Genomic DNA, 27,935 nt, shown 5'->3' on the forward strand with positions numbered 1-27,935 from the left:
ACACTCTTATCTGAACCTCTTCTCTACCATGTTGAACTCTTTCCTATCAGTCCAGAAGACTGGCTGCATTTAGTTTGGATCCCAAAACTATTGCTGCTTCAATAGACTAGAGATGGTTGGGACAGATATATGTATTGCTTCTGTCTTTGAACTGGATTTGGAATTTTATCCTTAAAACCTCAGTGCTATGATAGGTTCGATAGCAAAGCAAATGTGAATAGAGATCTGGTGTGTTTCTTTCACAGGTGTGTTCTCTCTCTAACACTCTTCTAAATGTGTATGACGGTGCTGCTTCTGAAAGGGTCATCCTTATTTGTGAAACAATCATCTGCAGCCTACAATCTGAAAATGAAGCTGTTTCCTGAAAACCTTTTCAGCAGGAAGGCAAGTTGGTCACCTAGACAAGCAGATTCTCTGAGGCCAATGCATTTACATACATCAGGAGAGTAGAAGCCTTCTCTGCAAGTGGTAAGTCTAACAAAAATGGCACTGCCACAGAAAATTCCCCAGGCAAAGCCCCTCTGCGATACCTCAATGCCTTTCAATAGGCTAAATGCCTTTCAATGTAGCTAAAAGAGCTACAAAGCATCCCATTTCAGTGGAGGTTCAAGCCACAAAATTCTGATCCAAACTGAAACTAGATTATGATTTGCTTCAAAGCAAAATGCTGTTGAGATCTTGGTTATTGTTCATGTTCTCCTCTGGTGTTCTCTTAGAATATAAGTCTGGGTGAGAGGATATGTATGTATGATGTATGCGAATTAATCAATACTTTGAACAGTCTCAAAAAGTATCAGATTTAGGCACATTCTTAAGCAGCCTTTTTAATCTGAAAGGCTTTGACCAACCTCAGCAAACAGATTTGGCAACATTGGCAAGTGGAGGTATGAACAAAATGAGCGACTTGTGTCTGTGTCGTCAACCCTACAATTGATGTGTGTTGAATGCTGCCTGAAAATGCAAGAGCAGTGACAATCTGTACAGAACTTCACTATCTATCCTGTATATGCTGGGTCTAGGAAATTGACTGTGTATTGTTGGGGTAGAAGATACAAAAATAAAGCGCTCAAGTTGGATGCATTAAATTTCTATAATTGCAAACTGTTAAAATTACAAGGCACATGGCAAGCCTACTAAACTTGGCGGATGGAGAGCATGTTGGCAATGATTTACAATTAACTACCACATTGCAAATCACTCCTTGACTGTTTTCTATTATGAAATTTGGAGAGTTGTAAAATGCATTTGTGCTACTTTATTTCCTTTTGAAATGGTAATTACTGCTGCTGAGGGGCAGTAGTTAGTGCAGAAAATGAAGTGTGCAGCACAGGGAGGAACTTGTTTCTGAGGAACTGCTGAGGAATTGTAATGATATGAAAAAAGTGCTTTCCTGACACACATGCACACAAAAGAGGTTCATTTATGAAACTCGAACCAAATAAATAACAAAATAAAGTAAACCTTTTTGTACCAGGGACATTGTTCACTTCTTTGTTGCTGACTACACTTTTTTCCAATCAAAGTAGGAATAGTGGATTGACACTGGGAAAAACTCATAAGCCAGTGGCTTGAGGGAAACGCAGATGTATGGTAATGTGATAAGAATGCCCTAGGGTAACAGGTGTGAGCTGATGTGCTTGAAAATTATCGAGTGTGCTTCTAACTACTAGCCCATTTTAGATACCTAGGATTGAACAAAAAATGGTATGGCCCTGGAGAGCTAGATTACGTTTGACTTTTATATCTGAGGAGCAGAGGCTGTGCACTCAGAGCAGAGAGAGCAGGTATGCTCTAATTAAGTGGTAGTAAGCTCCCCCCTGACAGCTTCCCCCTTGACTGCGATTGTAAAAAGGACTGTGTTTATGAGTAACTTTTATGGAGGAATATATTAAGGAAAGCAAGGAATGAGGCTTCTAAGGTCTTAAATTTGGTAACTTGTGGCGATAATCATGATCTCTCAGGTAATAAAGTAGGCTATCTAGCTCCGGACCTCAGTTTAAAGTTAATATATTTGAAAGCAAGGTGATTGACTGTAATTTTGCTCATAGTGCTCTGCTGGTAGCTGTAAGTAAAAACATATACAGCACTTTTCATCAGAAGTGTCAGAGTGCTTTCCACGCTTTAATCAATTAATTTCTGTGAGATGGTGGCATGTTTATTTCCATTTTCGTACTGGAGGAACTGGAAGGATCGGGGCAGCAGCCAGCAAGTTTGCAGCATTTAGTGGAGCAGCAAATACTGGTAGTGCCATGGTCTAGAATTGTGTTTTTCCAGAATTATTTTGTAATTAAATAGTGGAGAGGAATGTTCATAATTCCCCTGTTACAAAAACATTTGAACTTGTGTCTTAGAAGAACCACAGGCCAACTTGATGCTGCCAAGATGGTCCTTTTTTGATGTTCAAGAGTAGTTGTGGTGGATCAGATGGGCTTAACAAGAAACTAACTATTGGGTAACACTGTGAAAAGACAGTAGCACGCAGCAGGTGAAAGCAGGAACAAAAACTAGAGAAGCCCTATCCAAGTATGTAAGGAAGATTCTAAACTAGCCTGTTTAAATCAGCTAAAGCTGAGACTTGTGCAGGATGTCAAATCACTAGTAAGAGAAGAGCAAGGAAAATCTGTTGCTGAGTTGACTGGTGATTTAGTACAGGCTAGTAGACTAAACTGAGGTACTCAGTGCCTTCTTTGCATCAGTCTTTACTGGTCTCCTAAAACTCTGCTTTGCAGCAGAATTCAGGAAGGAAGGCAGTCGTATGCTGAAAAAACTTGCTGAAAGGAAAGGGTCTGGTTCAGTATTCTGATAATATGGCTCCCTGCTCCCCAGGCAGCCTAAACGTGAAGAGGAATGCACAGCAGAGGATGGAAAACTTGGGGGTGCTTGCACCAGTTGCAAGTGACAAATACTGGCATAGAAAAGCCAGACTAGGTTGAAAGGGGGATGCATTAAACTTACTTGACAAACGTGGGGCAAAAATTGATGTAATCTGTTCAATTTACTCAGGTTTAAATTTAGTTAGAAACATACAGCTTCCAAAACCAGCTGAAGATTTCTAAGTAGTGCATTTAACTAGCATGCTGTTGTCCAACAGCAATAAAATGCTATGCTTTGCCATGAAAACATATACAGCTGCTTTTTTTCTTTTCTGCAAATAAAAAGATAAAAGTGGCTAATCCAGATAACAACTATTAGTGTGGAAAAATGGAGGCAGTGGCAAGAATGTAAAGGTATGTAAATGTCTAACAGTTTCTGTGGAATTTATGCACTTGGCACCTTTAAAAGCTAGCTCATCACATAACAAAGGAGGCATTAATTTAGCAGTTTATTCAGTAACAGAAATGAGTCTGTGTGCTTGTGGATTAACAACAAAGGAATCACACCGGAACCCTGTGTGGTAAATAAGATAGTTGCCAGTATAATTCTTTTCGTTTTGCAGATTGTGAAATGGAAATTGAATCAGTATTTTTTTTCCTTAGCACTGATATAAATCAGGAATAATGCAACTATTTTTTTTTCTCGTATAATTAGGGACCACAAGTTTATCTCATCTAGGTTTTAGGGACTTTCCTCCAAGGTACAGGAGTCAGTTCTATAGAATTTTCCCACTACTTTTCCTGTACAAGTGATTCATTTCCCCTTCTACTGTACATCTTTTAGTCACAGACGCAGCTATTTCTCTTCCTTTTCTAAAGCTGTAGCCATTTCTTAATGCTAAGAAGTGTTTATAAACATCATTGTAAACGCTTAGCATTAAGAAATGGCTACAGTGTTAGAATTGTGACTAAAGCTAAATGCAGATTCCAGAGCGCACAGGCACAAATGATGCATCTGTATAGCTAGAAAAAGGAACTCTTTCCCACGTCTGTATACATCTAGGCGGTTCACTTTGCAGTTGCTTAAATAGCAGTGGACCATCATTTGTTTTCACTTTGAATCGGGAACATAACACACAGATGTACATTACTTCTCTTTGATACTGAGATCTTTTTTTTCAGAACAAAGAATCTTAGGAATAAAGCTCTTTATTGCGTTCTCTGTGCTTTGGAGAATATGGGTGAGCCAACGCTTCCTACTTTATTCAGCTTTTCTCACAGTTTTCCTAGTATTTGCCCACATTATGGCTCCTGTGTTTTTGATAACCCACGCATTTGACAGCTGTTAGAAAACTGTGCAGAAACTGCAGTGTGCATTGCCCAGGACAGCTCCAGAGACAAGATCTGCATGTATATCCTATGCTTTGAATTATTTTCCTGTTTTAGGTGTCTCAGCTCCCCAGTCTCTCACACAAGTGCATACTTCTCTAAAAGCAAGGTATTTCTGAGGCAGTAGCTGCAAGTTCTCTAGGTTTCTGATCCAGTTAGCGATTCTTTTGAGTAAACCACAATTCTGTAGGTTTAAATAAACTAAAATTGCCTAGGCCTAAAGCACAGAGTTTGGGATGTCTGTTGTGCTGTCAGAAACAAACCTTTTTAGCTCCAAGAAAATAAATCCTTGAGAAACACTTCTCATCTGCTGTTTTTCAATCACTGAGGTATACAAGTATATTTGAAAAGCAAAGTGCTTATGATTATATCTGCTTTTATAAGTTTAACTGTAATCAACAGACTAGGAACAGAGTGCACAAGTCATTTTAGCTACATTATTTGTGGAGAATCTCTGAGAACACAGAAGTGCTTCTGACCTAGTTAAACTCATGCTATTTTGAAAATGATTATTAAAAAGCCATCAATACTTCTCTGAGCCCATGTACTCACTTGTTGCCCGGTAACCAGAAGGATGGAGCCTTCTTTCCCGTGTACCACTTGCCGGTAAATGTGATCTAGAATTAAGAGTTCACTCCAGCAGTTCTGAAGCAACTTCATTTGGTCATCAACCTGTAAAGCAGACATCAGTGGTGTTACACTGGAAATGAGCCTTACATCATGCTACAGAGTCTGGAAGCTGGCTACCGAGCCTCTTCCTTCCAGTACCAGGATGGTCACGAGAACAGAAATGCTATCAAAAATTATTTGTTCAAAAAGCTGCTATTCTCAGCTGAATAATCAGAAAACTGCTGAAATCATGATCTGTAAAATGTACAGAATATTTACAGTTGATTATGTTATGCAAAGTAATAATAGTAGTATAAGATAGTTCTGAAATCCTTGTAGCAACGCTATGTGGTTTTTAGCACATAGCATATCCAATGCTGATGTGAACTTTCCCATACTCCCCATCATTGAACCTCAGCTTCTGTAAACAAAGAACCTCTGCAGGTTCGGGACCACTAACACTGCAACAAGCCCAAGTTGGAGATAAGTCCCTTTCAAAAGGAAAAAGCGAATAGACAGGTAAACATTCCCTCTAAGATGGCTGTGGAAGTATGAAAAAAGAAAACATAAACACAAGCTGGGTGTCTTCAGGTGTCACCGGCCGGGCACAAAAGGGGTGTATACAAGGCAGTGACAGAAGTACCACTGCCTGCATCTGGGGATAGCAGGAGTGTTCCGGGCATTCCGTAAAGCAGCCTACATTAATTTTTTTGGTATAATGTTATTTAGGATGTGCAGATTATTGGGCAATAAAGGCTCTCACTAAACTGACTGTAATTGCAACTAGATAACATTCAATTTCATTCACTTAAAAAACTGAAAATGGATGAATATTTGCAGGAACGTGGGAAAAAATGCCCAAAGTAGGGGAAAAACTTCAAGTCAGAGTAAACATCATTATCCTCTGGACTTGTTCTTACAGCATTTACTGACTTCTTTCCTAAAGCCTTTGACTTCAGACGGTTCTAGAAGGGTTAAAGAATGCAAACATGAACTTTGCTACAATTAAGTGCCTAAGATAGATGTGGCAATAACATCTATATCATTCAAAGGGCTCTAAGAGCCTGCGTTGATAGTAACTTCGGAGCAGATTTAAGATGATATTAAATAGGAGAAATAAAGAAGAAATTATCAGAGATTATTTGCAGTGGACAGTTGCATAAAGTTTCTCAGAGTGAGTTGTATTAAAATAGTCTTTCAGGGGTTCTTATTTTGATTGATTTGGATCTACGATAATGCTCAGGAAATTGCATATGAGGAGCAGTTTTGCACAAGCTGAATTAGATATTGCAGGATTTGCTTTTCAAATTTGATAATCATCTGTACAGTGAATTTTTGCACTTTATCATTTCAAGCTTGTTTTCCAGTTATGTGGTAGAGAAAGTGGTAATGTTTGTTACTAATGGATTCTCCAAGCGTCACCTATGGAAGTTACTGATGTCCCTATTTCCAACCACCTGCCATATGGCTCAAACTTCAGCATCTTAGATATCCAGTTCTCTCTTTGCCTCCCTCATTTGTCAGCTTTCTTTCTCCCCGGTCACAGTCTTTTCCTGACTGTTCTGGTCCCATTTTCTCTCCCTTAGGTTCCTGTATCAAATTATTCCCCCTCGCTGGACTGTGCAAGAAAATGATATCAGGAGCAAAAGGCAACAGATCAGCATGAAGCTAATGTGGAAGCACCTGTGCCTTCGCAAGGGCCTTCTCTGCAACTCCAGCAGGTATCTCTGATGGGAAATGCTTCATTCCCTCCGTTGCATTTTCTATGTTGATAGCATTTTCTGTTTGTTTTTTTCTTTGTTAACTTTTTGTTTGTTTGTTTTATTTTCATTTTGGTATTCCAAAAGAAAAGAAAAGAGAACAAAGGAAATTATTTCTAAATGTTGCCAAAATAACATTTTAAGGTTGCAAAAATGAATCACTGCAGAACTATTTAATGCTTGTCTTAAGACTGTCTGACCTATTCCTGTGTTTTTTCCAGTCTGCATTTGTGTTGTAGTGGAGATATTAATGCATAGGTACAAGAAAAGGCTGAATTAGTACAGGGTAAAACACTCTCAATTTTGATATTTCAAAAGTTTTGCTTTGAGGTTTTAAACATAATCTTTTAACACAATTGCAGTTCTGCCTACAGTCACAGTTAATACATAGAAGCTCAGATAACACCTATAAGCCATGGGCAGCAGAGATGGAGGACAGAAGGAGGTGTGAACACAGTAGATGGATATATTACAGAGTCAGAGTAAAGCTTGTGCTATCACAGACTCAGCTTGCTCTATCTGTATGCTGTCTGTGCCTGTGATAATTCATTTCTGTTCAGACTGCAGAGCAAGGCTGATTGTGTATTAAAAGGTATCTATTCCCCTGCCTGCAACATGTCTTCGACTATGAAGCCATTTCCACCAGGTGCATTGTTAGCTCAGGAGTGCTCTTCTGAATTATCCCAATGAAACACTCACTACACAAATGTGTGCCCGATATCAAGTAAGGCATTCTTAGAAGGAATTGTTTAAAATTTACAGCTTCCAGCACTCTTGGTTTTTATGTGGAATTGTTCATGATCATTCTCTCCTGTGTACAACAGAGTGTTCCAAAACTCAAATAAATAATGCCAACACGATCATTTGATCCTAAATTAGCATTTCAGATAAAGCTACCACAGCTTACATCTGAACAAAACAAGCTGTGAGACAGTTTAAACATTCAGCATCCATGTCATAACAACCAATACCTGAATAAGAGGTCAAGTATTTGATTGTATTATAAATGACATATTTCTGGCTAACCCATCTGTCTCAGCCACAGGCAGCAACTTTTGAAAACAAACTGCACTTTACAGGTCTGGCTTTCTGAAGGCCCCAACAGCAGCTAGTCTGCAATCAAAGCCTACCTCCCAAGCTTTATCATATCATTACTGAGACAGTGCTGTGAGAACAGTGTGAGATGGCAAAATCACAAAAAAAAATTGTTTTGCACATAGCCTGTTCCTGCTGTTCTACAAGACTCATAAAACTAGCAACAGCGAACATCTGCTAGTAGTTCACCAAATCTGTCTCTCCGTATTCACTGTAATTTAACCAGTGAAAGCCTATAAAATGGATATCATAAAAAGCAGAATACACACCCAAAACAGTGTTGGCTTCAGGAAACGATTAGATCCAGCTGCTTTTGCCATTTTAAGAAAGCTGGCAGGACAGCAAAATGCTTCCCAGTTTGTACAAGGAAGAAGCAGAGATGGCTTTAAGGAGGGTCACCAATTGCTAAAGTGGTGGAGCAATTACAGCCTATTTCTGAAAGGTGTGTAGATGAGGAAAATGACATCCCTCTGCTAACAGACACTGGATATAAAATAGAAAACAACACAGACACTGAGTAAACATGGTAACATAGCACACCTTTTGTTGGGATGAGCTGGTAAACTTTCAGAAGTGTGTAATGTTAGCAGAGCACAAATAGCTTTGTGTTTCTGTGGCACGCTTGTGCATAAGCATACCTTGTCTGACAAAACAAAAAAGTAGTACTTGGCCACAACAAATGCGTCTCTTAAAATGATCTTGAAGCCAGTGAGGCTTAAGCTTTGATGAATGAAGTGCAGAGTGAATTCTGAAAAGGAAGGTACTTTGCAGAAAAAGCACCTTGTGGACTTGTGGCTCCAAAGCCAAAGCATGCTGCTCCTCCATTAACATGGTGAGGAGGGGTAAGATTCTGTGACCATGATGTCTTAGCTCCAGTCATTAGCCCTCAGTAATCAACACTGGTTTTGTTCATAGCATGCATTCAGTTAGAAGCAAGCCCAAAAGCTTGTTCTGGTGGCTAAACCATGAGCTTTTTTGGTTTGTGGAAATTGTTGAGACTGTTATCAATTAACAGGAACAACAAAGTGCCCTTTGAAACAACTACTGGGAATGCTTATAAATAAAAATTGAACTTCATATGGCTAACAACTGAATACTACAAGAACTCTCCCCAGATCTGCAGCTGCTTCCTGCCATAACAAACTATTGACATAAACATAATGTAACCCATGTCTCACCTGATATATCTGATATATCTGTTTGACAACTATGTAGCCTCAAGCAAAACTGAGAGTGAATACTGTGCTCAGATGGTTAAATTTAGGTGCTGTCTGGCCAGTGGCATTCATGTAACAGTCAGCAGGGACAGTATAACTGGAAGTTGTCGCTGAAGAAATGGTTTTTAAGGAAAGATGTGGAGAAAGCTAAGGGAAAGTGTGTGATTCAAAAGAAATGGGGATAATTCCAGCACATAGGGTGGCATGAAAGAATAATAAGATTAAGCTTATGAAAGGAGGAAAATGTCTTACTAGTAAAGCAGTGACTGGATAACTAAGGAAGCAAAGAGAGCGCTTAGGAGGAGGCTGGTAAAGGACAAGGTGTTGTGCAGTGAGAGGACATAACAGAAGCTGGATGTCAGGTAAAACCATGAAGGTGAAGATGATGACACCGTCCCTGGATGTGTTTAAGAGCCGTTTGGATGTGGTGCTCAGAGATATGATTTAGCAGAGGGTTGTTAGAGTTAGGGTACTATGGTTAGGCTGTGGTTGGACTTGATGATCTTTGAGGTCTTTTCCAACCTCACTAATTCTATGATTCTATGACTCTATCTGTTCAGATCACTTACAGCATTTTCCTCACATCACAATATGGGAGATAAATGGACACTGTCAAAGCCACCTACCACCACCCCATTGTGCTGCCCCCCAGATACTGTGCTAGTCAGAATGAATTAAAAAAATCTCCCTGCATCTATGAGGGTCGCTCCAAAAGTAATGCCTTCTATTTTATTATGTTGGCCTGCAATGTCAGAAGTGGATCAGAAGTGGATGCCAGTTGTATCTGAACCTTCCCACCACTATTCTGTTTTGTTGCCCTGTGACAGATGGCAGCAGAAGAGGAGTCTGACAAAATGGCATCTGACATGGAAGTGCGGATGAAGCAGTGGGGTGTTATTGAATTCGTTCATGTGGAAAAAATTGCACCCATTGACATCATTGACACTAGCTGAACATTGATGGAGACTAAACAGCAAATGTAGTGAAGTGAGGCAGTTGGTGGTGCATTTCAGCAGCGGCAACAATGATGTGAAAGACAAGCCCCATTCTGGATGGCCATGCACAGCTGTCACACCACAAAATGAAGAGTATCTCCATCAGCTCATCTGCATGAATTGGTGGTTTATAACCAGAGAACTTCATGTGGAGCCGAATATTGGAAACAGCGGTGCTGATGTTAGAATATCGCAACATTTGCATGAGGTAGGTCTTAAGAATGTTCACACATTATCAGAAAGAACACTATATGCAAGTTTGTCAGGGCCTGTTGAACCAGTATGAGGCTGAAGGTGACAGTCTCGGGATCCCATTTTGTCTGGTGGTGAGACACAGTGTTACCTCTACAAACAGGAGGCAAAACAGGGGTCAAAACAGCAACACATTAATTCCCCATTGAAGAAAAATTTCAGGACACAGCCCTCAGCAGGTAGAGTGATGTGCTGTGTTTTTGGGATTCTCCCAAATGAGGGAATTACTGCTTGCACAGCCTGTTTGTCTCAGTACTTCAAAAGGCAAAAGGCTGCGGGCTGTGCTCTCTCCTGGTTGTCTCAGCTATTGTGCATTCCAGCTCTTCTCAGTCAGGCCCCAGTGCAGAACTGCTGTATGGCTGGGCTGGGGGAGAGCATGTCTCAGGACCAGACCAGATAAAGGTGGATCTATGCCCCAAGCACGAGAGACTGCCTGCATTAGCTTCCTTCGTAATTTCACTATGCAGTAGTATTTCTCTTTCAGAACGTGGAAAAAAAAAAGTCAGGTTTGTGTAAAAAGTGAAACAAAGAGATGTGATTCTTCATTCTCTCCATGTCCTCTGACCTTTTCCCTGGGATTCAGTAGGACCACGGGGCCTGGTGGCACTGTGACACTCCTTTGTGTCTCTTGTGGAAGATTCACATGGCTTTGTTCATCTGTACAGTGAGCTGCACACTGTTAAATATCTAGATACAGGACTGAATACAGATTCCCAGGTGCACCACCAAGTTCTTCCCTGCAAACTGGAGTTATAAGGTGATTTGAAATCGCTTGAGTTCTGTGAGTTCTCTGCTGGCAAGGATTAGAAAACAAGCATGCACTAGGACATATTTAGACACAACTATTGGTTTGCATAATTTATCTTACACTATATAATGAGTCATGCAAGATATTTCTGGGGGTGGAGGAAATAGATTCTCAGATTGAAGTGTGAAGGTCTAATCCTGAGCGCTGTGCTGACACATGATCTCTAGGTGGGACAGAAAGTTGGGCTGGGGTAGGGATGAGGCAGTTGCATTTGTCTGCCAACTCTGAGTCCCACTCAGCCAGGAGCTGAGCTTTTTTTTTGGGCGGGGGGGGGTGATGACTGGAAGGCTGTCCAGCTTGCTGGGGCCTCTGTTGACACGGCAATACCCAATCCCACATTATCCATTGCAGCTAAAGGAAGGACTTATCTCAGAAATGCTGGTTACTCATCTGAAAAATTACTTGTGCTGATGTTATAGATAAGGAGTCCTAGTGCAACACAAGAGTAGTATTGTTGTAGAGTGTATGCTTCCCACAGCACGGGACGTTAATCATTATAAACTTTTGTATTCTCTGAAGAACAACATTCAAATAGTCAAATGGTAGAATGAAGAATAATGTGTATGTTTTGCTGAAATGCTCCGTAATCTTATCAAAACCACACTGTATCATTCTTTTAAGAAAGCGTTTCACAGTATTTAGCATTACAGTAACAAATAACCCACAGATTTATTATGATATTTATTCTGAAGAGGTATTTTCAGCCTGGCTCTCAATGAAATACCTGGTAAGAGTTTCAGGGTCGTGCTTTTTTTTGTGTGTGTTGCTTTAAGCTAAATATCTTCGCTATAATTATTGCTGCAGATTCAGTTAAACAATATGCTCATTTTTTATCCAGTCTGCACCTCTCTCTCAGAGAATCCTTTTTCATCTTTTCAATTGCATCAGCCGACACTGTAGCTCTATGCTTTTCTGCTACTGAAAATTCAAATGGGTATCTAATGATTAAAACAAAAAATATGATGTTTAAAATGTACGCGATAATAATGTGTTGGATTCAGCTGGATTGTTTTTACTTATGTTTCTAAAAGGGAATGCCGATGCCACTTTCCAGTTCTACGGCCATTGAATAGCCATTTCCTCATGAACATAAAGTGATTAAACATCTGTCTGAATTGTTCAGCCTGAAGCACAAGGGTTCAAGGGATGGTTGAACTTCCTTTCAGATGTGCTTTGGAGATCCCTTACAAGTCATTGCAGACATATAGCTTGAGTTGTTGCTTCATTTTCTTATGCTGTAGTGAAGCAAATTGCCCCAAATCCAAGTTTTATAAGACAAGTGCATTCCAGAGGCTAATTTTTACTACCGAATGCATACGTGGTTTCCAAATCATTACATAGGTAGAAAAGTATTTGAGCTCTGCACATGGGTTGCTGCTAACAGTGGGAAACCTGTGCAAGGTTGCTGTCAAAAGCCTATGCGGTTTTGAAAGAAAATGCGCTAACTTTCATCATCAGTGAATACCTTACTGAAATGTGATCGTCACTGATAACCTCAGAAATAAAATGCTACAGAGTTCAAGAAAAAATGATTTAATATTAACTACAGTTGTTCTGTCTCTTTACTATAAACCTGTGTTATGCAAAATTGCCCATTCTCTGTAAAGCCAGGGAACATCTTTACAGCCCCTCTTAGATGACTGTCCTGTTGGTGTCTAGCTCTAGCGTGAAGGGAGTATAAGACATGTTAGAGTTTGGTAGCAATCTACATTTTTTTCATGATTTAGAAATGAAATATAGAAATATTCCAGTGTGTGCCTTTTCCTGCTCCTTTATGGCATTATAAAGAGCATCTTACAAAGATGCAATTATACTCACTATGTGCCTGCGTGTGTGTATGCGCATATGTACATGCTTTTGCCTTCAGTAACTTCTAAATCCATCAGCCAGTGTCAGCTGGCTTCAACAGAGAGTTCATGTATCCAAGCCATTACGTTCCTACATGCCTTCCAGGAATCGTATCCAGATAGAGGAAAGTAAGTGCTAAGTACCACCCTGAAGGAAAGACTAATAAGCTTACCGTATATTCAACATCAGAGAACCGAGAGAGAGAGAGATAGAGAGAAGGCTAAAATGCTTCATTAATTCCCTGCTTGTAGAACTGTTAATATTTGGAATATCAAACTGCCTTTCACTTATTTAAAGGCATAGGTAAGGAATTTATAGCAGAAAGCATTGCTTTGTCTTTGAAAGGCCCCATGCTTTTGTATTCACAAAATTTGAAGTGAATACACAGTGCCCATGCTTTGAATGGCACATAGTGTTTCCTGCTTAGCAAATGCTCAGGGGGAGAGCAATGGCTTTGTAACATCTTCTCTCCCCTGGTGCCTTAGGACAGCTCTCTAACATAACTGGGAAACAGGGTATCACACCAACTGTGACCAGGCATTTCCCAGTTTCAGCGTTTGCCTTCTGTTAAGTCAAATACATTCATAGAAAAACAACAACCAGCCTTCATCAACAGTTCTTGACTGTCCTGTGTCCTTGCAAGAATATAAAACAATGTGTATGGGTCTAGGGGCCTCCCGTTGCGAAAGTGTATAGGGATGCAGCAAATATTAAAGAATAAGATCTCTCTTCTTTCATTAGTCTTCAGATTCTCTGTTTGGAGAGCATCCCACTCTCCAAATAGAACAGATTTAAGTTCTTCAAACATCAAATGAAAGGTCTGTCATTTTAAACTTTGTGTTTATACGTAGGGTGCAGCAAATGCAACATAAATTGTATTTTTCTCTCATTCCTGAAAAATACATGCATTTCTTTGCAAACTGCATGAAGATTACTCAGTATTTTGCAGTCAGCATTATTTCTGATGAATTATAAATGTGTTTTTCCTAGGTTCTTTTTTTTTTAATCTGAAAATAAAGAAACAATTTCTTTTTAGCCCCATCTGAAAGTTTTGCTTACGATGCAGTGTTTTTTTTCCCTTTCAAAGCGAATGCGAAGACAAGGAAAGAGGAAAATTATTCTTCTCAGCACCCGTTTCACAGAGTGAAGAAGGCAATGTCTTCTTCAGGACTGGACCCATGGAACTGATCTTCAAAATACCTCTCCTGTGCTTATCTCTACTGATGTTATTACAGTGTACATTTATGCATAGTCCAGTTTAGAACTTAAAAAAACAACCAGATAATGCTGTGTAGTTTGTATATCAGTTTTGAGAGTAAAACTGTTTGGTTCCTTTGAATTACTCCAGAAATACTCCCGTGTTTTCTGATATCAACAAACTAAACTCCAAAATGTGCTGGGCCTGATTCTTACCTCTCAACTTGCATGAATGTAAGTCCTGAAACTTATGTCAAACCCACACAATTCATCATTATCGTTGCGGGTCTGATCTGCATTTTAAGAGCCACAGAGATGTTCTCTGGGGAATCAGAAGACAAGACTATTGAGTCTCGTAGATTTTAAGGTACTGGTGGTGAATTTATTCTCAATATATTGAATCAGCAGTTTCCCTCTATTATACAGCAACTTTTGATTAAAGTCTCCAAGGACTTCTCCAAGTCACAAGTATTTCAGCGTTATCTGAAAGGAGTTTTAATATATAATGTTCCTTTCCTGTTTGATGATTTATTGGATAAATTATCACATCATTTTTCTTAAAATGATAACACCAAATCTCAACAGAGATCAATACAACACACAGATGTACATTGTTAATAGTGTAAAATATTAAACACATAATAATGGCTATTTTCTACAAAATAAATATTCCATTAAAACTCAAGTGTGGATAATAGGGAAAAATATTTGTAGCTTGTGACATGAGAGACATGCTAATTTCAGAAAGAACCTTAAACATGGTGACAGGCTGCCAGAGCAATCTCCCAACACACAGAATCCTGTTCCTTCAAGTGCTGCATGCCCCAAAACACTGTTTTTTTGCATACATTTATAAAAGAGTTGCTTAAATTGGCTCTAATTTAAATTGCACTATGTGGTTACCTTCCCATTTTGTGTTTCTTTACATCCAGGACATCTATTCAAGGGGTATGGAGTATGGGAAAAGTGCAAGCCAAGAGAAGTACAGTTCTTTTAGCAGCTGACACCTACAAATGCTGGTTTATGAGCACAGCACTGGACTGTTTTCCCCATATGGGAGGTATGCAAGTAATCTGATTTCAGGGCTAAAAAGGAGTTACTTTAAAGCTACAGCAGCGTACATGAGAGAAGAGAAATGTTTCAGGTATGTGTTAGAGATACCCGGGAAGGGAAACTATATAGTGCACATAAAGAATTTAGTAAATCAGATGTTACATACCATTCCTAGTAGGCACCAAGTGTGAATGTAGAACTAATTTTTATTCTGAAGGATCTCTTTAGATTTGCATAGTAACATTTAGCTTTTATTTTATTTTGGTTTTATTACATCAGTAATATTTTCCAGATTAAAATGCTTTTTGATGTGACTCCCCTGGACTTCCCTCTTCTGCTAATGCTACATTGATATTACTTGTTTGCCTACTTATTATATATATGCTATATGTGCAAAAAACTGTGCTGGATATGGAAAGACCAGTTCTATGTTTTAAATATTCTTTATCTCTTGTTTGCAGAGCATTTCAGTCTTTGTCAGTCTTTCTTCAGGCAGAATGTGAAAGGAAGTGCTGTACCGATGAAGAAAAGATACAGAAAGGTTGTTTTACATCCCGGGAGCTGCAGCAGTAATGGTAAGTCACTGGGGCAGAGATAGAGAAAGAAGATGCAATGATATGGGAGGAAGTGAAAGAATATTTAGCACTAGAAGTGGGTTTGTCACTTACTAAACCAGTACCTTTCTAATTAAATAGGAAAAGTTACTTAAAAACATCCCCCAGTGAAGTTGAAGCCATAGAAGGTAAGAACTGCTGAGTTACTGTACATAGGAGTGATCCCAAACACTCGGTTCTTCTCTTTACGTCTTAAAAGCATTGCAGGAGACTATTGGTATGCAGCTACTACCATCTAGCTAAATTCTTTCAATTCTGAATATCATCCAGATGAAAATAAGCTGCTTCCCTGACAAAGGCAAGTGTAGAAGAGCGGACAGATCCATGCTACTAAAAATCACAGGAAGTGTTGATTGAATGAATGTTCAAGAAGTAGTGTATTAAAATGTTTCTTTCGTTTGTCCCTTTATTTGGCATTGCTACATTTATCCCACTGCTTTTTACTTGTTTGCTCATTTGGAAATCTCTGAAGTCTCATTGAAATAAGGTTGACACAACTCTGCACACGTCCCATACAGATAAAAGCACTGCAGTTAGGATTAATATTAATGCTTGTTTAAAGATATCCTCAAATAAACTGTTTTTTATTTGAGCTGCTTTTTCTGTTGATGAGAGGAGCTTTTGCAGTTCAAAACATGGATCGAGAGAATCTTTATGGGTAAAAATGACTGAGGACAGGTGAAGGAGACAAGCACAGCTAAACAAGACACTGACTTTTCTCTGTTGTCAGAGCTGGACACGTTCGCAGGTATCCAGAGTTTCAGCCTCTACGCCTCTCCATTCACCCAGGAGTGTACCATATGCTACAACTCTGAAAGCTGAGTTCTAGTCAGACTGGCAGACCCTTGATCGACGGACAGGAGTTTATAATAAGATAGCATAAATTTTGTTTTTCAGAAATCATCTTGAACACAGCTTGTGTTGAAGTGTCTGTCAATCAGCTGTTCATCTAGATCTGAGCACCTTTTTCTTTGCTTTGTAATTAAGTTCACAAGATTTATTTCTGAAGGTTTACCACAACTAAAATATTGCTTTGATACCCAGATGTAAGAGGATTCACTCGCTAATCCCAGATTTATCAAAGGAAAGGACATTCCAGCACTGAATCTAATAGCTCTCTTTTAGGTGTATTGGAACTTACTTTTTAGTATGACTCCACATTAAGTCCATGTAAATCTGTATCAGGGCAATTTTCCTAGCTATAACAGCCTGAATGGCTTTGAAATCTAAATGAATACAGGATTATACAAACATTCAGCATAATTTTACTAACAAATAAGAGACTGATTTCTCTCTTTGGCTCTTTTTTTTCACCACCAATCTGCCTGAGGGTCTGTCTCTTTCAGACTACAAAGCCTTTAAGGAAGGGTCTGCCAATTGCTATGTTTTTATGCAGTACCTATTTATGCTACCGTAAATCTAATAGTAGAAAAGTGTTGCCCGTCTGTGTGAAGCATGCATGGACACTTCTCTGTAAATAAAGTTTTATATCATTCAGTTTAAACAGCCAGCCTACCAAATAAATCCAGAACGTCCAGTTAAATAATACAGCAAGATATTATTATTGAAGTGCACTGTCTTCTTACATAAATGTGAGCATCCGTTTAACAACACAATGAGAATATTTTTGCCTGTATTTTTATTTTTACAGGGTTATTGTATAACCTGACATCCTAGGTAACAGCACCTTAGGTATGGTGTTATATACTATCCTGAGGTTGGATGGTATTTTTTTAGTACAACCTAACATAAGCCAACTGCTGAATTCAGACTCTGGCGACAGCTCCTTTTATATTCCCTCTTGCATGAGCACACACAGCGCTAAAATCCAATCTACTGTGTCAAATATATGCATTTTGTAAATATGTGACTATTTGATAAATGGAGTTGAAACTTTTTATTTATTTATTTATTTATTTATTTATTTTTAGGTTACTTCTAACAACTGTGATGCGCGTAGTTCATTTTTAGCTCACGTGTTGCATGCAGATTGTGCCTGTCTACAGTACAGTGTGCATACGAAGTTTGCTGAGGTGTCCAAACTAGATTCACTGTGAGTACTTCTCCAGTATATGCAATTAAAATGTAATTCATTTCTAGATATCATCAATATTCTGTCGCAGTATAAGGGGAAAATGGACTAGATGACCCATGAAGTCTATTCTTACCTTCATATCTATTATTATTACCTCATATTAGTAAAATTACGTTTTCAGGTCACCTATATGTGCTGATTCCCTTTACAGAAATATTTGGCATTTATTAGTTGTTTGTGTCCATTTCTTCATGTTCTATTTATAAGGGATTAAGTACAGGTAGAACATCAAATGTAGGAAAAACCTGATGTTTTGTTGTAAATAATTCATACAACTATGTTATGACCCTTATTCCCTGTGAGTCATCCACATAATGAGCCACCCAAATGAAGCAGTGAAAACATCCACTTCCCTTGCCATGGGTGTGCCCTGACAGGCTGCTCAGGGTCAGAAACCTATCCATCTCTTTTCACACACGAGCTAATCAATTCAAAGAGGGAAGTGCCAATGAGCTATTGGATCAATATGGTGAAGTATGGAGATTGATCTTATCCCAGAGTGACTGCATTAACAGACTCGTTAGTGTGACCTCTGCCCTCAGGCACGCATTATACAGGATTGCAAGTCTGCTATCAGAATGAAGACCTCAGGTCATTGCTTTTAATAATCTGCTTTGCTGAAAGAATTAAAAGTAAATCTGCAAAGGGATGACTAATGAAAATATGAAGTGCTTTCTTCTCTCATCTTGGAACGCTTGCAAAAATCGGGCCAGCTTTTCGCAGCTCCCACCACCATTGGCAGTCTGGCACAGGACTTGCCAGGCCATGCCAGGCTAAAATCTGCTGAGGGCATGTTAGTACAACCAGCGCTACTTTGCCTTCCTGTCACAAAAAGAAATGAACAAAAAGAAATTGAGCACAAAACTCTGAAAAGTATCAGCTGTGTTAAAATCGATTAAAGCCTTCAGTGGATTGCTTTGGCTGCTCTGTCTGCTCCAGAGCTAGGCTGAGTGCCCGAGGTGTTTCCCTGGTGCCCCTGGAGTCGCAGTGGCTGTTGCTGCAGTGGAGTTGCTCACACTGCCGAGCATAATGCTGCCAGCAGCAGCGTGCACCAGCTCAGGGCCCAGCACCGGGAGTCACAGCCTGCTGTGCCGTGGGACAAGCCTGCAGAGGATCTGCTGTGTCCTGAGCATCTAGTGTGCCGATCAAATCCTGACCCAGTAAAACTGGTGAGGTCCTTCCGCTGTGCAGAGCTCCTTGGAGGCGCTGGGTTTCTCAGTCTACATCCTGAGTCCCATCCTGTCCCTTAATTGACCTATGCCGGTAAGTGTCACTAATTTTACAGGATGCCTGTACATGAAGTACTGCAAGGAATGCTATGAGCAACTATTTAAGGCCAACTTGTTTTAAAGACTAATCTTTCTGACATATAGTTTCAGAGATGCTGAACAGAGCTACACTCTGTTGCCTCAGATCACGTTGTTCATATTGTTAATACTTTTAAAACCGTGAATAATTTCTTTGCAATGAAATATTTATGCATAAACCACATTGCAATACTGTATTTTTATTATACCAAACATTTTTATAGTTCGTTGTATAATTGAGTCAATGAATTAGAAGATTACTAAAAAGGGATTAATGCATTTTTAATGAAACTCAATGATATAACTTCTGTTGTTCACTAAGAATAATGGCAGATCTATCAGGTTTGTATAGATAAGAGCTTTGTGAGTTTATCTGAAAGCCCACATAATGCCTCTCCTTTAACTGTAACTTAGAAAAACAGACCTAGCAATCATATTCAGGCTTCTAATTCGTTGTTTATTTACATGATCTCTTTCCCACCTTGTGATCAGATCAGCTGTCTAATAATGAAAATATGAATTTCTTCAGCAAAATGCATCTATATCCAACTGTATAACACTTCTTGAGACGGTACTCTTTCTTAGTCTAAATGGAAAGACCGAGATAGCCATACAATACCCATGGGAAATGTTTCTGAACTCTTGGGTTAACAGACAGGGGCACTGGTGAGAACTTTCTACACTAATAGTGAGAATGTAGATGTTTCAGTCTTCACACGGCTTGAGTCCTTAATTAGCTCACTAGTCGAAATAGTAAATACTTTCCAGGTAACAACTGCTGTGCTTAAAAATATCTCAATAGAAAATCCATGTATTAGTATAATACCATGATTGAAATTCTAACACTGTGCAAAATATTGCACTGCAGGTTAAAACAGTACTAGCAAATTGAGCTCTGATTCCAACATATATATATAGAGAGAGTGTTCTTTGCAATATAGTGTTTCATTTTTTGTTTGTTTGTTTGTTTGAGGGTTTTTTTTGTGATGATATAAGGATAGTGAGCATTTACATTAGTACAGTACTTATATATTGTGGACGAGGAACTTTATAATGACACTCTTAGAAATATATTTGCATTTTTCCATGGAAGGCTTGTAATGAAATGGGCTTGAAGAGAAGGATTCTACAATTTCTTGTATCTTTAAGTAGAAACTGAGACAGGATATGTGCATATTACGTACATTGGTGTCATTATACCAGATGCTGTAGTACTGCTCCAGAACTTTATGGTGTGAATTTTGTAAGACCACATAATTAAGTGGCGAATCACAATTAAATAGGTAACAGCAGAAAAATGAGCATACCATTTTATTTCCCTCCACTTCAATGGGATTTTTACATCATATTTTTTTCCAAACAAAGAAGCTATTCTAGAAGTGTTTTAGATTTGAAATGCTTTTAGAGTTCTGCTGCTATATATGTAGCCTTCTGCTTGTGAAGCAGGGAACTCTGTATGCATCCGATGGTTCTAGCCTGAGGAGGGGATTGACTCAGGAAAGCACTTTCCAGTTTTATTGAAGCATTCGTTCTGTTCTGACTGATGAGGAGTGGAAGCTTATGTATTTTCACTAAAATGGAGGTGATTCTTCTGAACAGGATCAAGGGAATGTAAACAAACTGAAATACCTTTTCTGTAAATAATAACATCTTTATAAATTGATTGCCACACATGCAGAAATTGCAAGAAGTTGCCTTCCAGTGAAAAGGTGGCTTGTTTCCCCATAAGATAAACCACACAATGTATAGTCCAGTCATTTTTATCAGACAATTAACTTTAATTAATCAGACTTTAACTTACTACTAGTGAAAAATGACCAACTTTCATTCTGGATTTCACAAGTATTTTGTTTTATGAATTTTATATCATGGGCATAAAATGCAAAGTTTCTGGAGTAAGAAGTCACTTCTCTCCTTTAATGGCAACTACATGAAAACTGGTCAGAAATATAAGGAGCCAAAAAAACTTTAAGGGTTAGACTTCAGGTGAAGTCATCAAGTTGACAATAAATATAATTAATCTTATAAATCTACAATTTACTTTGTAGGTCTCCAGCTCATACTGCGGTATCACTGCCACATGAGCTATCAACAGATGCACCTGTCTGGTGTCAGCATCTATGGCTGCAGTAGGGATATCCGTTAGTAGTATCTGTTTAGGTGGCTGTTATTTATCTGCCTACAAGTAAGTGATACGTATTATTTTGTCATCAATGAAACCTCTCCTTTTAGCTTCGGTGTAACAGAGGAATGGCTGAATGCATTTTTTAAACGCCCTCCTTCAGATTTCCATTGTGAGCAGCTTACAGACTGATAGCGTTCAGGAAAACTCTAAAAGATGATCTACTGGGAAAGTTAGAATATATTGGAAATACATATCTAGAATGGGAATGCTTCCTTAGCCTCCACAGAATAAATAATAAATGCTTTCCAGGTAATGACTACAGCCCTTTTGATAACATATATATTAATAAACTAAAAACATCTGTAGATTGACAAGTGTTTTGCGGGCTTATACTGAAAAGCCAACCACTAATTATGAAAGCCTGACTTGACTAATCAATTATTCAGATAAACATTAGGTGCCTATTATATGCATAAACATGGGAATTATATTTCCCATAAGTAACTTTCTAAAATAACAAACCCCAAACATGCAAATTTGAAATGGAGAGAAGCAGCACTATTATGCACTTACTGCACGTGCAGACCTCCCACTGAATTATTCAGAAAACACTGAACTGGGAGCCTCAGTCTTCTGACTCTGAGCAGCACGGCAATAGCAGCACATGCCATGTTGTATTTGTTATGCATGTAATATTGATTTAGCTCGTTCTTGCTGGTCATGTTTCAAATTCATTTCGTGTTTAGGAGATAGAGGAAAGGAGAAGCATCCCTGGATTGCTATTTGCAATATATTTTTACGCCTGTTGAACACAAGATTATCTGATAAATTAATAAGACCGTGGCTTCTGAGTGCAGGAAGAATAAACGTTCGAAAAGGAGCATAAGTAAGGTAATGAAGTATATTTAGAAGAGGTTTATATTTGCCTGATTCCCCACCTTCTGCATGTAAAGACTGGGAGAGTGCGAGCGTTATAGAACAGATTCATTAGCGTTTCAGTTAATTTGTAAGGCTCTGAACACAATAAGGCAATGCCTGATTGTTCTGTGCACTTAGAAAAGACCTCGCTCTTAAAGAGAATACAGCAACAGGGATACCAGAAATAGATGTGACCAGACACCTGATGACAAACAGTGACAAATCCCACTGACACTGCCGTGACCCCCGGTTAGTCAAGATTTAATTAAGGAGTATAATTAAGTCAGTGGAACGGAACACTAATGAGTGTTGGTTTTTTTTTCTTTTTTTTTTTTTTTCTTTTTTTTTTTTTTTTTTTAATAAGGGTAATTACACATAAGAATACAAAGTAAGCTCAGTCCCTACATCTGTCATTAAATTAAAGAGTATAGAATGACAATCAGAGCTTGAAATACTCTTTTGGTTTCTTCCTCCCCTTTACTAGAATAACACAGGTAGAAACAACACAGCTCCAGTCAAGCATCTGTACAAGTGCTAGCAGATGCTACTGGCCCAATTCCTGCATGTGTCCAGCATGTCAGTAATGTGACCTTGGTGGCCCAGTGCACACCAGTAAAGCCAAACACGCGTGGTTCTGTCCGTCACTGTGTTTGTACTTGTTTGTACCACGCAGGGGGCATGCCAGCTCATTTTCTAACAAGTGACATTCTGTTGCTCTTCTCTTTCAATTAACATCCTCTAGATTTAATTCACTCAGTCTCTTTATTACAGCAAGCAGTTGATTACAAGGAGGACATACGCTACAGACCATCCCTGTGACTGCCTGCAGGCTGGGTGCAGTTCACCTTTACAGTCAAACAGCACATTTCCTACAGCAAAGGTATTTTATGCCTGATCTCTGGTTCTCTGGAATTTATCTCTAGGCAGTTGAGTGAGGTAGCTGAAATATCTTTATCTACATGATTTCTGCTTATATTTCAATCAAGATAATATTGTAAAGTAGATTTACTTAAACAAAACGTTAAACGAGTGGAAAACATCAATGTGAATGATGGTGACAATGGTAGGAAAAAAACAATTTTCCTGTGGTCTCTGAGATTTAAAGGAATGCCAGGGCCAGCCTCTGCTGGGATTACTCTATCTGCTCCCAGCTGGTAGCCAGCAGTTCATGACAGCCTTTTATCCGTTATCAAAGCAACAAGTGGAAAAGCAGATCCTCCTGACTGCTAACGCTCTGTTCAGTTCTCTCTGTAGAATTTCTGTTTCTAAATCTTTCCTTTTAACAACTCCTCAGATTTCCTTCCTACTGCTGCAGTAGACACTAAATATGTCTCTCAAGTCTCTAGCTCACTTGTCTAACTTAGACTCTGCAGGGCATTAACGGGAGAGAGAATAATTGCATTACAACAGGACATCTTCTACAGGGACTGACTGAAGTTCAGCATGATCCCGATCCTGTTCACACTAAGGCGCTGAGGGTTTAGCAGCTGGGTTCAATAACAGCAAAAGCAGAACCTGATTACTCAAACGATTTGCTTGTGAATGCAACACTTCGATGACAGTCTCAAACTCAGACATGAGGTAGGATTAAATTTAATCTTCTATCCCAATTTTTATAAGTAGAAATTTTACTGTATCAACAGCAAAGCACACTATATTGAAAACACTTCACATACGTTCTGTGTTTACTTTCCTTTTCTGCACTTATAGGGAAAATAAGAATGTAAAATTTGGAACTATTGAAATATAATTCAGGCTGAATTCTTTCAAACATTATCCACTGAAACAGAACAATTATTTGTTATTAAAACATATGTATAGTAAAAATATACATCCCAAATTCTGTAAATCATTCTGTCATTGAGTAGTGGGTCTTAGAAACAGAATCCTATAACAGTTATTACAAGTATATGTAAAATATCAGAAGGACAATTTGACTAACAAGCTCCTAAGTAACATTAACACCATGAAGTATGTTGAGTTTATTTTCTAAATTGCTTTTTTTAAACAAGTTTTCTGTATCATGTGGTGGGTATGCTGGGGCAGAGGACGCTGTGAGAACACTGCTGGGTAGGACCTACAGGGACATCTCTCCTCTCTGCACCGAGGCCTCTGCCTTGTTGCCTGAACCTCTGCTTGTTTTGGCCAGTCTCAGATTATTGGCATACAAAATGGCATGAGCTGGCCAGGGGCCTTCAGAATCTCAGTTGTAAAGCAGCCAGTAGTGTCACATCTTTAGGAGGTGCCTGTTGTCGCTTCTCTGGAGAGGGCACTGATAAAAGGCATGGGATCACTGCTCTTGCTCTTTCCTGTAAGCTCAAGCATGTGAAAACCCTTGTGAAAACGTAATACAATAAAAGAAGAGGGCTTGTAAAAACATCATGTAAATGATTTCCCTGCTTTTATCTCTACACCGGCATGTGTCAGTGTAAAAGAGTGGATTAGGCAGGCTTGCTTCCGTCTGGGCTGCAGACACACGTATGCATAATTGATTCCTGACATCTTCTTCTCCCCCATGCTGTCCCCACGAGGCCACCCCTGTCCAGCTATGTATGAATGAACAGAAGTGTCTTTCATCCCCCACTTGCTTCCCGGTTCAAAAGGAACTACAAAAATAGCAGCAACAAAAATCCAGCAGCCTGCCAAAAGGCCTGCACACGTCCCATTCTTAAAGGCATGTGAAAGGTTGGAGAGCTCAGCAAAATTTTTATGTACGGGAGCAGGCCCAAGGAAAACTCACACGCCATAACCAATTGTGGACAGAGGATCATCTATCAGCAGACAAATGCAGGAACTCCAGAATGTCTCTCCTCAAATGAAATAATATATCTTTGAAAGCCAATGCCCGTTTTAGGCCTGAGGCCCATATATCAAGCCTGAGAGGCTTGTGGATACGCTCCAGGGCCATTAACCTTCCACCTGTTTCCCCTTGTCCTTCAGGATGAGACCCTGCCCTTGATTTTACTCCCTTCCCCTGTTCATCTTCCGACAGAGTGTAAATGTAAAGCAGAGGGCCTGTGAAATAATTCAAAGGCAATGGACCAGGGACATGGTTACAAATCTCTGCCACTGGCACTGTGACTTATGCAGGCAGTTTGTCACACATGAGCCAGGTGACCTCTGTGACATAACAGAGAAAAATATCGCCCGAGATCAAAAGATGAGATTCAGAGCGCTCTAACTAACTCTGGTGTGGGCAGCAGCGGCCTGGGCTCGCCTCCCTTTCTGGTGTAGCCAGAGGGTGGGCTGCGTTCCTGCTAATTGAAGCCGCCTCGTTTGCTCACCTCTCTGCCCAAACCATCCCCGTAACGCCACCATCAGAACTGGCTTCCTCCTAAAGCTGCTGCTTTCCAAAATGGCTCGTAGACATGAACTGACAGCAGACGACAGAATGTTGATCAGCAGATCAAAACGAACATATACCAATCGGAAACATCAAGAGTCACTTCTGCAACTGAGTCTGTGTTAAATCAGTAATTTGTGGAATGCTAAGTGACAGTGAAGCTCTGTGTAAGCATCTCCTTCGCCGGTATTGCAGTGAGAAGCCCTCGTAGCCTAAAATGTTTACTGAGATTCAATGCTCATGACAGTTACAATGAAAGTGGAGCTAGTATCAAAAATGATGTAATGCAGCCAGGTAACGCAGCATCTGTATTGCTTGATGTTTTACACAGACATGCTACAGAATCAGAGTATCAGTCCTTTGGAATAAAGTCTAATCAGATGGATTTTTTTAGAAAAATCTTGAAGCCATTTTTCAAGCTGTTGTGTATAGGAAGTTTCCCAGCTGTTTTCGTCATTCAGGACATCTCTGCTGGGTGCAGACAAAAGAAGTCTAGCGCCGTGTTTCTCTTCCACTCCCCATAACCTAATGGTGTGTCTGGTATGGGCATTTAATTTTGCCTATTTCATAAAATAAAATGAAAAAAGCCCAACCACAACACAACTGTTGCAGTATCCCGAGCATGATAATGAAATAAGAAATACAACTGTAGCTAGATCAGCCTAAATCCCACCCTAATCCTAAATCATTTTGGCACTTGCCACCACCTAGTTGATGAAAACCTCCGTTTAATCCTTGAGTATATATAAAAATGCACATAAGCAGGCACATGCACAACATCGAGTGTGCTACTTACACGTGTGCCACGCATTATCTGACTGGCTAATTTCATCCAGTCTTATCATATGCTGACTTTGAACATTTGGTATAGAGTTCAGGCTCCCGTGCAAAATGATCTGAACGGACAACGTTCCACTATTAAAGCATTTCTCAATTTGCTCAATCTAAAATCATGAAAAATTTGAACTACGGTTGAGACTTGAGGCCAAGCCATTGCAGTAGTTAAAAAGAAACGTGCGGCTGAAAATCATTTCATTGACAAAAGCCTGACATAGATCATTAAACTACCCTGATGCAGTACACTGCAGCCGTAAATGCAGTAAACAGAAGTTATTGTTAAAGAAAGATTACTGTGAAGTGTTACTACATGCTTTTGTAAAAACAAGGCAGTTGCTTGATTTTACAGTGCTAAAATGTTTTGCTCCTGTTTGAGTCCTGTGATTACACACAGCTTTTCCTTTGTTATATAGCTCTAAAAGAAGCCTGGCAGAGATACAGTAGTCAGCATCTATATCCAAGTTCTGCCACTGATTTCAGTGAACACCAGTTTAGATCCCAGATGTCTTCATTTTTGAAAATACCCGGAGCATTCCTTTTTGATGTAAAATATAGGTGATATATCCAAGGGTTCTGGTACTCAGATCTTTAGCTCTCATTGAGACTCCTACTGAATATATTCATTTGTATTTAGGCTTGATTTCATTTATTCTTTCTGCATCCAGTTTTTACTTTTTTTTTTTTTCTTTGGATATATTTGATGTATCCCTGTAAAATTAATATTTAATTTAAAGAGCACCTAGCCTAATCCAGTGTCTTTTACAGTAAGTATGATCTTGTGCATCTTTTTCTGTAATATTCATGAAACTTGGAAATCAAGGCTAGGCATCATGTTACTCTAATAGAGGATTTTTCTTATTTAAGAGTTTCATCAGTTCGGAATGAGCAAATGGCCTCCTATTTCTAGGGCATAAATCAACTACTTACGAACGTTAGTATGTGTATAAAATATTACTACATTAATTTGATAAATTATAACCTTTATAAATAAACACTCTCAGACACACACACAACATCCAGTTTACCCACTGCAGTGCACTTTAATGTAACTGCGTAATGAACGTCAAGTACTTTATAAGACTAGGAAGGTTACAGCACCTTCATTCTTTAGAAGTGAAGCTGATTCTTGGTTTTTGTATATGATTTCTCTTGCCCCAATGAAAAAGCCTTAAATTACTTGGTTGACAGACTGTGCAGGTGCTCCTAGTCCAACTAATTGTATATTTGAGTTTTTAGGCCTCCCTGAATCAGTCATATAAAACAAAAGAAAGCAAGAATCTATTTCACATTTTAAAGTAATAACACTAATTGGGGGCATGAATCATTCCTTACATTCTTTTCCAGCTACAAACAATTTCTGTTGGGAAAAGTGCCATATAGTATCGACAGTGACAACAAATTGTATTGTCTGGTGAACATCTGTTTCCGACTCCCACACTGATATTGCAGGTTGGCTACTTCTGAGTTAGTCCTCACAGGCTGCCCAGCCTCAGAGGAACTGGAAATTACTGGTACGTTCAACTTTTATTATTGGAACACAGGAAAACTTTATCATCATGCTGGGAAGTCCTGTATCTTTTGAAATATTGTAAAGAGGGTTATGTTAGCACAGAAAGTCACACGTAATAGTTTTTACGGAGGAGAAAAGTGGCTCCTGTGT

General features: G+C 39.1%; 1 protein-coding gene across 1 annotated transcript in view; it reads right to left on the minus strand.

Moving 5' to 3' along the window:
* NR5A2 (nuclear receptor subfamily 5 group A member 2) overlaps nt 1-27,935 on the minus strand; it is a 69,480-nt gene that overhangs the window by 24,737 nt on the left and 16,808 nt on the right. Inside the window, exon 5 of the mRNA XM_072343320.1 lies at nt 4,755-4,874. Coding sequence (XP_072199421.1) covers nt 4,755-4,874 — 120 coding nt within the window. The remainder of the gene's footprint in view (nt 1-4,754; nt 4,875-27,935) is intronic.

The sequence above is a fragment of the Excalfactoria chinensis genome, chromosome 8 (assembly GCF_039878825.1).
Source record: "Excalfactoria chinensis isolate bCotChi1 chromosome 8, bCotChi1.hap2, whole genome shotgun sequence".
NCBI lineage: Eukaryota > Metazoa > Chordata > Aves > Galliformes > Phasianidae > Excalfactoria > Excalfactoria chinensis.